General features: G+C 38.0%; 1 protein-coding gene across 1 annotated transcript in view; it reads right to left on the bottom strand.

Moving 5' to 3' along the window:
• LOC113232157 (anoctamin-4-like) overlaps positions 1 to 8497 on the bottom strand; it is a 58027-nt gene extending 49530 nt beyond the window's left edge. The window contains exon 1 of the mRNA XM_026466795.1: positions 8385 to 8497. Coding sequence (XP_026322580.1) covers positions 8385 to 8497 — 113 coding nt within the window. The remainder of the gene's footprint in view (positions 1 to 8384) is intronic.
• Positions 8498 to 15137: the final 6640 nt, after the last annotated feature.

Below are 15137 nucleotides of genomic sequence, written 5' to 3'. Positions count from 1 at the left end.
TTATGGACGTCGGGTCCGCGCTAAAAAGTGTCCGAACTTATAGGGCTTTAAAATCGTATACAGAGCGTCATTCACGCTTTAGTCTTCGTTTGTTCGACTGACAGCGAAGCAAGCAAAATTAGACAGTACTGCGATGACATTACAATTTAAATTCAACGTTTTAGCTTTTTCATATTCCTTTACATGTCACTACGTTTAAATAGGTTGACTTGGGACATTTTTTTCGTGGTTTATGTATTAGACCCGTCGTCCATTTATTTGTAAGTCAATGCGCCTTAAGTAAAATTTAGGCGCTATTTATAAAAATGAATCTTCATGCGTGAACAGCCACCCTTAGAGGTTAGAGAGATTTTCTTCAAAATGAAATGGGACCACTATGGAATTCCCCCTTTTCGAACAAAAAGAATCATGAAAATCGGTTCACAAATACCGGAGTTATCGCGTAACATACATACAAAAAAAAACATATAGTCGAATTGAGAACCTCCTCCTTTTTTGAAGTCGGTTAAAATTATATTTACACGGCATTAAAGAATGTGCTAATTTGTTACACCATAAAAACATGTTAAAATAAATATCTAAAACGAATTATTTATGAATTCGATATCATTGGAGATCGTGCAATTACGCGTAACTAGCATTTGATTATAAGTTTCCATTTCGGTAATTAAGTGGCCAAGTCAAATCCGCGTAAATGTCGTGGCAACCAAATTAGCGTGATTTATGAGAATGTATTGTTATCAGTCCGTAGTACAACATAAATTAATGCTCACTGTGCAAAAATGAACGTCGTAGCCATTGAAATAACAAAGTAATAACGTTAAATCCCTCTCCTGTGAAATTTGGTTTAGGCAGATACGCGCTTTTTACCAATACTACATACGCGGATCTGCAATGTCCCCGACGACATCGTCGTAAAATAACGTATCTTTGCACACAATTTTTGTATGGATGTATTTCATTTTAGGTACTAAAAAGAACGTGCTAAATTTTGGTTTTCAACTGAAGCCCTATTGGTAATAACCAATAAATATATATTAATAAAACAACACACATTTATCCCTAAATTTGAAAATTGCTCAGTGGTTTGACGACACGCCGCGCCGCCCGCCGCCCTGTTAATCACCTTCGAGCGCTTGTCGACGCTTGTTGTAATTTTTAATGCGCGAATTGATGAACGCGAGAGGCGATCCCCCACGCTCATCTCCTAAAATGTAGGCTCGCCTTAAAATGGCTCGACACATGAGACTTGTCAGCGGGTGACAGGCGGAGTGGCAGTATCCCTTCTTCATACTTCACTGGCAAACCTCGTGCACAACTCTACTGCTACTAAAAACACGTGGTGGAATTATTCAAAGGCAGACTAGCGCAAAAAATATGAATCTTTTGTGCCAACCCCGTTGCCATAAAGTAATTTACAAGAAAAACTGCTTAAATATCTGCATAATTATTATCAATAATTTTTCATATGAAATAAAATATTGGACATATTTTTAAATTACAATTGACAAAATTGCTTTTGAGACATTGCTTCTACAATAATAAGGAATACTTAACATTTTCAAATACCAATTTGCATTATAGAAACCGTACATAAAATTAATAATTGCACATCTGCTTGCAGATTGAATGCAATGTACCTAATTACTATATTCTGGCAAATAAACGTATTCTATTCTAAAATTGCTTAGATGTTTAACGCAAGCGCTACCTTGACGTTGAGTCTTATTCAGTGCCTTTAACTATTTGGTTTAACTGTATTATTTATTACCAAACCCGATGTAAAGGGAATAGGAAGCGTAACCGGGATTATCGCAGTTTTGAAAAATCTCCAAAATGTATCTCAATACTCAATGCTTCATTGTTTTCCAAAAGTTTACAATGTAGCAGGTGGACACCCTTAAATTTAAAGCTTTGGCACCCTTTGGGCCCAACGAAAATACACAGAGAGGACATCATTTCAATTACCTTTTGAATCAAGTTAATAAACATTTTAACAACAAATAAATTCTCTAAACAATGGTGTTTGGACAAGAAATAAAATACAATTTGTACAAGATGACCATTCCCAAATCCCAAATAAACTATTCTGAAACTATATTATTAACTTGAAACAACAATAAATATCTATAAGTGCTATTAACAAAAAAAAATATAATAAAATATTGCGTATATTGTATGTCTACTAGATATACTATGTATATATCATTGTCTTACGAATAAATGGACGACGGGTCTAATACAAAAACCACGAAAAAAATGTCCCAAGTCAACCTATTTAAACGTAGTGACATGTAAAGGAATATGAAAAAGCTAAAACGTTGAATTTAAATTGTAATGTCATCGCAGTACTGTCTAATTTTGCTCGCTTCGCTGTCAGACGAACAAACGAAGACTAAAGCGTGAATGACGCTCTGTATACGATTTTAACGCCCTATAAGTTCGGACACCTTTTAGCGCGGACCCTATGTCCATATAATTGTAAGTCAATGGTATATATAAATTATTTTAATATGAACATATTTGTTTCTAATTTAAATATTCGTTTACACTGTTGTAAATATTACTTACTAATTTATTTTTTTTTTTTTCAAATATGGTGTAAAACTGTTGTCACTGGGTATTTCTTTTATGGAGTTTCGTAACTTATTAAATATTTTTATAGACATTACAAACGAACATGATGAATGGAGAGACAGGGTCGAATTTGGTAACGTAAGCCTGTTTTGGTGTCGAAAACAAAAGTGTGTACGTGTAATGTCTCGCCATTTTTAAGAGCTCGCATGCCAAAAAAGTTTTGACGTTGGCTCCGTCCAAATTTGTGAAACAAATATATGCGTGACATGCGACAGGAGATGTTGAATTTTGCGCATTAAAAGTACCAAATTCGTTTTAGCGGAATAACTCTAAAACTAAAGGGATTAAAATAAAATCCGTAGTGACAGTTCTCGATCATACATAAATATAATTAATTATCCAATTTTTGTCCTAATAACCTGTAGCATTTCGAGGATGAATCGAAAAAATGTGAAAATTAGAGGTCATTTCGTGATTTTTATCTATCGAGGAAACTTTATTGTTTTATGTTTCTGATTAATATCTACGCTTGAATATGTCGTGTAGTTACTCATACAATATTTTATTTTTAACTTTAAAGTGGATATACTCCTCTAAAATCAAATCGAAGATTAGGAATTTTCCCTCTGCTCCCTCTTAATAGATTAGTATATTTTCTAATAAACTTATAAGATTCAAAAATTTTGTTTTTATAATATCAAATGACGGGACGAACAAGTCGTGCGCCTGATGGTAAGCTATACGCCTGTCCATAACAGTTGCAGTGACTCACTCAGAACTTCAAATCGCAAATTTCTTAGGGAGTGGCATTCCACTGTGCCCGTCAAACTGAGATATAAGTTAACAAGTCCCATGTGCCTGTAATTTTACCAGCACCCTTACCCCTTCAAAACCGGAACGCAGTAATGCTCACATTACTGCTTTGCGGCAGAAATAGGCAAAGTGGCAGTACTTCCCTGCAGAAACACTTTCACGATGAGCTCTGCTAATAAAAATGTAAATGTAAAAATTTACCAAGTAAAATTAAAATGTTGTATTTTTGGAAATAGGGTTTCCAACTTTCGGTTAATATCTATGTTGGCTAGAATTCTTATAATAATAATAATAACGCTCACACTCAACATAGCCCCGCACCAGGGAAACCCTGCGTCGCGGGTGCCATGGACACACACATAGACAACCACAAATTACACCCAAACTCACGAGAGAAACAAATGTAGGCCATACAAATATTTCTCCCAGCCCGGGAATCGAACCTGGGACCTCTGCGTGGCAGTCCGGCGTGGTAACCGTTCGGCCACGGAGGCAGTTTTATTTTTTCGGAGCATAATTTTTTTCTTTAATGTCAAAATTGAGGGAAATTCAGTTCTGTTCCCCCACATTGTTACACCGTAGGTGAACCACGGATACTCGACGTAGAGGAACTATGTATATACAGAGCCTATACAGCTATTACCGTGAGTATTTCTATGTAGCAGCTGTATAGGTATGTGTAATGTATTATCGATTCATATGTCACCACGTCCGTGGCGTGGACAGTAAAAATCCGTCACAAGGCCAGGTAGGGTGGACTGCCGTTATAGATAGAAAGACATACCTCATTGAATTCTGATTCTAACCTTTACACATAAGAAACTATAGTTCCAACTTTTGGAGCTCTTTACGGGTCCTCATTGTCACGGCTGACTGGGATGGTAAAATCACCGAAGTCATATTTCAGAATAACGTGGTTTGCTTTGAATTGAGAGGAAGTACTGCCATTTTACCTATTTCTGCCACCAAGCATTAATGTGACCATTACTGTGTTCCGGTTTTAAAGGCTATGGGTGCTGGTGGAATTACGGACTTGTCAACTTATGTCTCAGGGTAACGGGCGCTGTGGCAGTGGCCCTCGGATCTTTGCGATTTAATGCTCTGAGTGGCAAATTGAAAAGTGATTTAATATTATCATTTCTTTACAATTTGAAGTTTAAGTATATTAAAAAAAATGATAATGACTTTTTAACTAATTTAATTTTAATTATAATTTTGGTTTTACTTTGTTTTTATAAATTTAGTCTCATGTATGTATGCAAAATTCTTAAATATTTGTAGTTTTAATATTCTGTAAGTGAGCATTTTGGACCAGATACGAGCTTACCCATAATTGGAATACATACAAGAACAATACTAGGTACATGTATGTAATATCTAGAAGTATGAACCGAGACCTCATCTCTGGAGCTGATTACCTGTTAATAGTCCGAAATGACATTTTCCAGAAATAACGTTTGATCGAATTTTCATTACCTCGAAAGTAATTTTGAGAGAAAAATGTTTTTTCTTTTAAACCTAACTTAACCTAACCTAATCGTGTCTTTGCGATAAACATCCAACATATCCTGAAAGAACCGTTATAATTCGGTTTTCAGTGTAATGAAAATTCGAACAAACGTTACTTCGGAAAAAAAAATTCGAGTTTGTGATAGGTTACCTTGGAGCTGTGACGTCAGTACAACCGAGAGGAGTAGACGTAGACCAGTGCGACGAGGACGGTTTCAAAAAGGTGGAAAAGAAAAAAAATACACCAGCCGTAACCTTTGTCCCTAATCATCTATTAAGTCCAGCAATAACGACGACATTGTTATACGTGTCACGGCTTCGTAACCACCCGATTCACACGGCATTGTACTGCATGTTTTTTGCAGTACAAATTCGAACCGAATAAACAGTGGCGCATACATTAGATATAGAACCGTTCACGCGGTGTTTGTCCTGCAAAAAACGCACACACATACAAACGCACATCGAATACTGCAAAAGAACGTACAGTGTAATGCCGTGTGAACAGGGGGTTACTCCACAAAGTCTGCAGTCTGCTCAGTGTGCGGGTCTGAAAGTCGAGCGGTTGGGATCCCGCCACAATGTGAATTTTTATTTACATGTGTCGTGAGAGCACCAACTCAACATCTGTCAACCTTCATGAAGGAGGAATTTTGGCCGAAGAGTATCATGTATAGACGTTTTCGAGGTCGGTTACTGGACACCCACGTTGCGTTACACGTCGCAGTCCATACGTGTAAATAAATAGTGTTTTATTATATTTTTATGTATGTTAGTCTATAAGGTGTATTTATAGGTAACCTCCGTGACCGAACGGTCAACAGCATGCTTGTCTACCACGCAGAGGTCCCGGGTTCAATTCCCGAGCGGAGAGAATTATTTGTATACCCTACATTTGTTTCTCTCGTGAGTTTGGGTGTAATTTGTGGTTGTCTATGTGTGTGACCATGGCACCCGTGACACAGGGTTTCATAGTGTGGGGCTACGAGTTAGTGTGTTTAAAAACAAAACATGTGCAATTCAACAAACAAATAAATAAATCAGGTAGAATGTCTACTAGCTTGCACAATTACGGCATAATAAAAATTGAAGGTTTAAAAGAACTGTAAGGTTACGATTACGGTATTCCAGACAAAGGATCAGCAACCACTGCTTTGTAAACTACGTTTCATAGAAATGTCATAATTTCCTTACATTGTTTCGACAACATGCTCATGGACGCTATTTGCAGTGGATTATGCAATCTAGAATCCATTGTGTCAACTTTCTTTGTTGAAAAATCAGCCTCATCCGCAAAATGATAATTTTTCAGGAGACAAATTAAAGATTTGTTATAATTATTAATACAAAGATCGAACACTCAGAAAAAATTCCTTCGATCCGGTCGGATTCGAACCGACGTCTTCTTGCATACCGTGGCTGACGCTATACCAACTAAGCCACGGAACGAACCAACGCACCTCACGAATTTTTCTATGTGCTTGCGTCGTGTCTTCATACTTGGTCTTTCAACGACTTTTTAGTCGTAGCGCCATCTATGAGAAATTTATTGCAGATTTATTACCCAGTTAGTACCTTTACAGCTACCAGTCCTGGCGAGAGATGTCGCTATTCACTGTATTAATTAAATTGCTTAAATAGGCACCTTATAAAACTTCACATAAACATCATTTGTTTCTATGTACTTCGTTATATTTTTATGACTTACATGAGTATAAGAAAACACCTTTGACGTAATCAAATGAAATCATTTATTGCTTTAAATATGGTAACTAAGTACAGCCAAGAGCACATCAAGCTTGACACTTTGGACTGTTCTTATTGCAAGCGGCATAGTGTCTTAAGTGTCAAGCTTGACGTGTTCTTGACCCTGTACAATACTAGATGGTAATGTTTACAGAATAATGTATCACACATTTAGCCATTCAATATATAAAATAAGAATCAATGCAACACGCTGTGTATTAATTATATACAAAATGAAAGAGATTATGTAGAAACGTACCTAATAACCTGTTGCTAATTTTAACTACCTCAATAAAAAGTGCATTGATGGCCAATCTATTACATCTACTATTATGTAGCTACTGCTTACATAAATTCTTCTCGCGAGTGTTTGTTAGTTTTTTTGGTAAAAACTAAAAAACGTCGACGCTCCCGAGTATATGTAGTTTAGTAGCAGTAGAGCTTCTTGTGAACGAGTTCGTCCAGGGTAGTACTGCCACATTACCTATTTCTGCCGCCATGCAGTAATGTCAGCATAACCGTGTTCCAGTTTTGAAGGGAAAGGGTGCTGGTGAAATTACAAGCACATGGGACTTGTCAACTTATGTCTCAGGGTGACGGGCGCAGTAGAAATGCCCTTCAGATCTTTGTTATTTAAAGCTCTGTTTTGCACTGCAACTGTTATGGACAGGCGTGTAGCTTACCCTCAGACGCACGACTTGTTTTTCACTTGATAATATAAAAAAAATATGACTGGGAAGAGAGAAGTGCCTAAAGTAGAAGCCCACCTGATGCTATTTGCACCAAATATCAATATAGCGTTTGAGGGTCGTATTCTAGAACTCTACTCAATGCTCAAGTCAGGATTTGAGGATGGTTTAAAGCACTCGAAATCATACTCAAGTCCCTGCCATTAGGGTCGTATTTCCAGTGCTTATGTTTCCTGTGCAATCCTGACTTGAGCATTGAGTAGAGTTCTAGAATACGACCCTAAGAGTTACTGGCGCGATTCATAGTGTACACCTGGTTCACTGTGGACCATCCTACCCTAAGTATTTTCGATTTTATACAGTAGTAGTACCTACAGTGTAGTATAGTGGCAGAATCCCTGGACGAACTCTAAAAAACATTTTGTACAGAATTGTTTTACGCTGTTCCTAGCGACAACTGTCCCACTGTCATTTAAAAGTCATGATGGAGGCGCTGGGGAATAAGTGGTAACATCAGCCTATAGACAAAATGGTCGATCGTTAGAGGGCTGAACAATATAAAATAATTTAGGGCATGCGTGGGCCGGCTGACATAGTAGAACGTTTTGAATATTATATTTTTAAATACTTCATGTTGTAATATCACCGAAGTTGAAGCATTACTAGTTTAGGGACGCATCGGAAGTGTCATTTTTTGTTTATTACAACTATATGTTATGGGCAATAGCAAGCCAGTCTTTTACTTCTTATCGTATCGATGACATACATTATACTATTGTAGCCCAGAACTCAGCTACGCCGACCGCGTCACTAATAGCTGCAACTAAATTATCAAGCTTGCAAGTGTTAGGGCACGCAGGGCACGACCTGAGGTGGGCCATCGTTTGAGTCGCACCACACCAGCAGTCCAGGCTTGAACCAACCAACCTGAGTTCGAAGCCTATTCATAAACGTCCAGATCGGCCATGGCAATTCATGTCCAGGAGGAAGACTCTCAGAAGGCGGGACAAACGTAGATGGTACTTTTTCGCGCCAAAGGTTGCACCTCGCCTGAGCCGGGCCAATTCTCGAGGATCGACACAGTTGACAAAATTTTTCCGACTCCTCAGTCTCTGTTGCACTGTGAACTGATCATGCATAGGGTGCCGAGTGTCGATGGCCATTTTAGCTCTTTCTCAAGATACCGCTACATTTCTGCGGATGTTTGATAGAGCTATGCCAGCTAGTGAGTACAGCAATATTACCGGGGTTAGCTTAAGACAGCCAGTTATGATCCGGCAAGTCTCATTTAAGGCTGTATCTGCTAATTTTGCATGGGTAGAACGGCTCCAATAGGGCATGCGTATTCGTCAGCAGAAAAGGAAAATACCAGCCCAGTGCGTACGCATGACCTTAGGCGAAGCTCCCCACTTGGTGGTAGTGAAACGCCGCAGTAAATTATTGCGTGAGTGTACCTTCCCTTTGACGCTTTCACAATTCTTCTTAAAAGTAAGGGGCCTGTCCAAATACACGCCAAGATACTTCAGGGTATCACTATGAGCTACAGGAATACCTTGCCACACTATATTAAGCTTTCAAGCCCGCCTACAGTGAGAAAACGCGCTTAAGGTGGTAACGTGTTGGCTTTACTGGTAGTACTTACGATAAGAAAGTGCGGCCTTGTTCTACATTACTGTGCCATAATTCACTTCCGAGAAGAGCTTCCTAATCAAGCGCAAAGCGGTATTTCTGTTCCGGAATAAATGGTGAACAGCTTTCAAAGTTATCTCACAGAAGTTTCGAAAATTTAAAGAAATGGAAAGTAACTTTTTTATAACATCAAGTAGCGGGACGAACAAGTCGTGCGCCTGATGATAATCTACACGCCTGCCCATAACAGTAATAGTGCCACTCAGAGCTTTAAATCGCAAAGATCTGAGGGGCACTGCCACTGCGCCCGTCACTCTGAGAATTAAGTTGACAAGGCCAATGTGCCTATAATATTACCAGCACCCATACCGTTCAAAACCGGAACGCAGTAATGCACACATTACTGCATGGCGGCAGAAATACGTAAGGTGGCAGTACTTCTCTGGACAAACCCTTTCACAAGGAGTTCTTTTAAATACCCGTGTATTAATGTATTTATACTCAAAAGATGCGTATTTTAATGTTCTATATATTTGTAAACATAGACACAACCCACAAAAGGATTGTTTAGCTCAAAAGTTAATCAGGAAAGTGCAGATACCGAACAGGCATTTGCGTAATTCCGTTGTTTATAATGCAAAATCGCTAGGTGCTGTGTCGTGTAGTATTAAAGTTTGACCGTTTTTAAACACATTTTTGCAGTAAAAACATTTTTTAAATTTTTTTGTAATGCAGCGGTTTTGCATTAAGCGACGAAATGATCATAAAAAATAATCGCTTTTAAATCAGTCAATTCGTTGGAAGCTACGATGCCTCTGACAAGTACATAGACAAAGGCTTTTAACTTATTATAACTCCCCTCATTTTACGTCGAGGGCTAAACACTTAATAGCACGGGAAACTCAACTGTACATTTAGTAAATAATTAAGTCCAAAATCAATAAAGAACCATCAAGATTGTTTTTGTCTGATAATTCTATAACAAACGTTTGTTTTCTATAGACGGATTATGCATTATTAATATGATAGATCGTACATCAATACCACATATTTGCGTTCCACAGCTGATCACGGGACTTTGCTAAGGGGAAGAAGACAAGTGTCAGACAATAGTACAATTCGAGACTCTGGCATGACATGAAATGTAAAGGTTTATTTCTGCGATTTTTGGGTACGAAACAATTTGATGTACATATTTTTTTTATATCAAGTGACGGGACGAACAAGTCGTGCGCCTGATGGTAAGTGACACGCCTGTCCATAACAGTTGCAGTGCACTGCCACTGCGCCCGTCAGTCAGAGATATAAGTTGACAAGTCGCATGTGCCTGTAATTTCACCAGCTCCCTTACCCTTCTAAACCGGAAGACAGTAATGCTTACAGTACGGCTTGTCGGCAGAAATAGGTAAGGTAGCAGTACTTCCCTTTTTTTCTTTTTTTTTCCCTGGACGAACTCTTTCACAAGCTCTACTGCTGCAACAAAATATATAACTAAAATAAAAATTTTTAAAAATAAACATAAAAATCTCACCGACGCACACGTAGAACGTGTAACTCGTTGAACCTTCGGACATCGGATAATGGCGGACAAATCGACGCATCCGAAGAACAGAGTCGGATGTGATTATATAGAGAAATGAGATTAAGTACGTTACGAGAATGATTTCGTTATTCAAACCAAGGCCTATATAAAGGTGTTTTGAGAATTTTATATATCAATTTCGTTTCGGAGATATGAAATAGAACAACGGTCGATCTGACATCCACTCGCTAAAAAGAACGAACGAAATGCACTATATCCTGAGAACAAGTAGTCTTACACATAGGTCTTTGTTCTGCGGATGAGGCGAAATATTAAAATAAATAATCTCAGTATTGAGTACTAAAAAAACAGGCCTCAAAAGTTCGTAGAATTACATATATTTGCCAAGTTTTATTGAAAACGCCTAATTTGCCATCCTTAGATGTGGAATATTTTTTTCAAATTTATATGGAACCAATGGTAAGGTACCCTCATTCCAACAAAATAGTATTATTTATATTTATATTTATTTTTAAATACTACAAATTATGGTTATCATTCAGATTGTTACATTAATATTTATGATCATGTCAAAGTATTTAAATTACACCATGTCTAGGATGTCAATATCATACTGTCATTACAATTTTACTGTCCTATTTAATTATATAAGTTAAACTACTTCACAAATTACAGATTACATAAACATTCATATGTCAATATTCTACGCGTTATTTTTGCTGCCCAGAAACACTTTTACGGGGTTGTAACAATAGTTTATTAATATTACGTTTAATTTATGTCTAAATGAATTTAGTGGCAACACTCTTAGGTCACTGGGTAGCGAGTTAAAAATGTTTATGGCCATAAAGAAAGGACAACTTTCTGTTCTCGGCAATATGGTATGTAACAAATTATGTATCAAATTATGTAACAGTATGTATCAAAATGCTGTGGAGCTCCAGACCGGAACGCAGTATGAGATCATTACTGCGTTCCGTTTTTAAACGGTAAGGGAAATTGTGGTGAAATTACAGGCGCACGGGACTTGTCTCAGGTTGACGGTCGCAATGCAGAGACTCTCAGATCTATACGATCTAAAGCTCTGCGGCACTGCCGCTGCGGCAAAGCCACACTTTTTAAGTTAGCTCGATTAGCTTAGTTCGCGGTGTGAACTGTGGGAGCCCCGCGTGGACTTCCGAGCGGAACATCCTGGTTGCCCGGATCGGGCGAGATCTCTCTACGCCAGGCATTGTAGCGGCTATGTTGGCGGATCAAGAGAATCATGTGGCAATGGTCTCCTTCTGTGAAGCGGTGATGCTTCAGACGGAGGTCGCCGACCGTGGTCGGGAGAGGGCCGATCTGAGTGGGGGCTTCGTTCGCCGGTAAGTATTGCAGCTGTGAGGAGGACGACGAGGCGCTGGGGCCCGCTTCGTCGTGAGGAGGGGAGGGAGAGGACGTAGCTCCTCCTAGGTGCTGAAGCGATTCAGGTGCGTAAAGTAGATCCCGGATGCTTCCACCATCGGGTTTTACCCGGTAGAAGCTGCCCTCGCGGCGGAGAGGTATCCTAGGAAGATTCCCCGCGCAAAAAAAATGTTCGCGGTGTGAACCGAAGTGTGAAAAGATGCCCCGGCTACGCGAGCTGAGCTAAGTTTCTCGTGTCTCTTTCCACCAGGTGCACGACTTGTTCGTCCCGTCACTTGGCAACAGAAAACGGAACTGAAATCTTTCTCCTTTTGCAGATTTTATCATGATATTGAAAGAAGGGATAATAAACCAGTCAGTGGAGACCTGGTTACCCGAGATACAGGTTCTCCTAGTTCGCGGACCAGCCTCCACAACCACATTATATTTTAATGTTATGTAAAGCGTCTATTTTATTTTTACAAGCACTGTTTGTGGAGACAATAAATGATTTATGTATTTTTAATAAATCTCGTTAAGTACAAATTACTCCAGCTTATCATCAAGATTGATGAAAACCGAGGTATCGGCTGAAAGCTGCGCTCTAGGTTAACGAATTTGAGTGAATGGTTTTTCCTGCAGAACCACCTCGCATAAGATGCAGCCTCTAAAGTCAATGTACCACCTTATAGGTGCAAGACATTTGCGCCGAAGCAGGCATAAATTTATTATACTACAAAGGTTTAGGTACTGTAGACTAGGCTCTACTCTATGAGTAGAATTGCTGGCTGAATATAGGTAGTGATTATAGTTTTATATTTAGAATGTTAAGGATTGAAATAAGAAAACAGAAGATCTTGACATATTACATATTACAACCTGGACCGAAGGTATAAACCATGTAAAAAACGTGAAATAAACCAAATCTTTGAAGTTAATCCTAGTTTACATTCTTAGAAGTACCTCTCGCTACGCATTAGAGTTACCCCTCAGTACAGTACTATGATCTGTCTTTTTATGAGGACGGAGTAAAACGACATTTGTAGGGTTGCCAGTTTTCATAAAATTTTAAATAGTTATGTAGGTGTTATCGATAGATTGTGAAAGAAGATAAAAATTTGCCAAATGCGACTGAACTGCCAATGTTACGACGTCGTTTAATTGCGTTATTGCCTTCTTTATTCCTATTTTGACATTTATTCATTCATCATTTTAATTCGTATTCATTTTAACAAGAACAGCCGGATTTGATAATCTGTATTGAATTAAAATGAAAACCTTTAAAATATGTCTCCATTTTGTATTTTTAATAGACATGGTTCTACATACAGTGTATGTATGTATGAACTTACAAAAATTGACTATTCAAATGAACTCGTGGTCAGTAATAGGATAAATAATGAGTCGAGGATGGTTCAAATAATCTCAGTACGGAGTACTAAAAAAACCGACCTCAAAAGTACATGGAATAACGTCTATTTGCTAAGTTTTATTGAAATATCCCCTAGTTCGCCACTATACAGGACTTGACACTGGAGATAATAAAAATCGGTTCTCACTACTCAAAGTATATTGAGAGAGAAAAACGCCTTGAATTGGAGAATAGCAAAACCAACCATTAAAATAATTGCTCCTTGAGTAAAATTTAGGCGCTATTTGTAAAAATGAATGTTCATGCGTGATCAGCCACCCTTAGAGGTGGATGATTTTCATCAAAATGAAATGGAACCACTATGCAAGTACCCTCTTTCCAACAAAAAAAAGAATCATGAAAATCGATTCACAAATACCGGAGTTATCGCATAACATACCTACAAAAGAAACATACAGTCGAATTGAGAACCTCCTCCTTTTTTGAAGTCGGTTAATAAAACCAGTTCGGCTATTTATTCCATAAGCGTGACCAATACTCAGCCGAGCTGCTCGCAAATGGGCAACACTTTTGCCCAATCAACCGTCATTTTAGTCCGTCTTCACAAAAGACAGACTAAACGTAAACAAACCGTAATGAGGTATTTTATGAGGCATACCTAGTTACTTATTGTAAAATTATAATTAACTTTTTGAAAATGATCCTAAATATAATACGATAATATTTTCAGGTAATAGACAACATTTCTAGCTGCCTATTTAAAATAGTACTTAAAAAATATAAACATAATGTTTAACGGTTTTTCATTGCGACTTAAACTGAATGGGATCTTTTTAAACACGCCACAGCCGCGCACATGTCAGTATAGTATTAAGTAACTTGTTGTTTAAATTATTTTACTGCGTTATTATACTAAGGTTTTTACGCTATTTTTTGTGTTATTTCTGTTTTATTTATTCAAGTCTTTTTTTTTCGTTTGTCATTTTTATAATGTGGAGTTGCAATACATGGTTTCTATTCTAGTCTATTCTATTCTAATTAAAAATATTTGGTAACATGGAGCAGAGACTGCTACTTTAGCAGTCACAAGTCTGTCCCCACATGGAATACTATTGCCATCTTTGGGCGGAATCTCCAATTTGCCAACTTGAGCCCTTTGACGCTGTTCAAAGACTTGCTATGAACTATTGAACCACTGCCTTACAGGAGAGATTTTGCCTCCCTACGCCCGTTCTATTATAGCCTGTATTAACATTCTTACACTATCCTCAAAGTACATTTATGAAAATGTAATTTATGTTAATAGGAATAATAATTTCTTTATGAAAAATGGTGACAGACATAACATTAATGCGAGGAATAAAAATAAACTAGCTGTTCTTGATAGTCGTCTTCACAAAGTCAAAAAATCATTTAAGGGGCAATGTATACGCTTCTATAACAAGATTCCGGTTGATATACAAAATTTACCTTTCACGAGGTTTAAAACTATAGTGAAACAAAAACTTTATACTAAAGGTTATTATACAACTTCTGCGTACTTGGATGACAAAAATCCGTGGTAGTAACCCGTTTAGCTCATGGAGGTAGTCTCGATCTCTAATGTTTCAAAACAAAAAAAATATATATTGTAAATGTTGAATGTGTACAAATAATTTTAAATTAACTGCCTCCGTGGCCGAACGGTTACCATACCGGACTGCCACGCAGAGGTCCCCGGGTTCGATTCCCGGGCCGGGAGAAATATTTGTATGGCCTACATTTATTTCTCTCGTGAGTTTGGGTGTAATTTGTGGTTGTCTATGTGTGTGTCCATGGCACCCGCGACACAGGGTTTCCCTAGTGCGGGGCTATGTTGAGTGTGTGCGTTATTGTA

This window comes from Hyposmocoma kahamanoa, unplaced genomic scaffold, assembly GCF_003589595.1.
Source record: "Hyposmocoma kahamanoa isolate Upper Pololo Valley unplaced genomic scaffold, ASM358959v1 67, whole genome shotgun sequence".
Taxonomy (NCBI): Eukaryota; Metazoa; Arthropoda; class Insecta; order Lepidoptera; family Cosmopterigidae; genus Hyposmocoma; species Hyposmocoma kahamanoa.
This window is presented reverse-complemented; position numbering and strand designations above follow the sequence as displayed.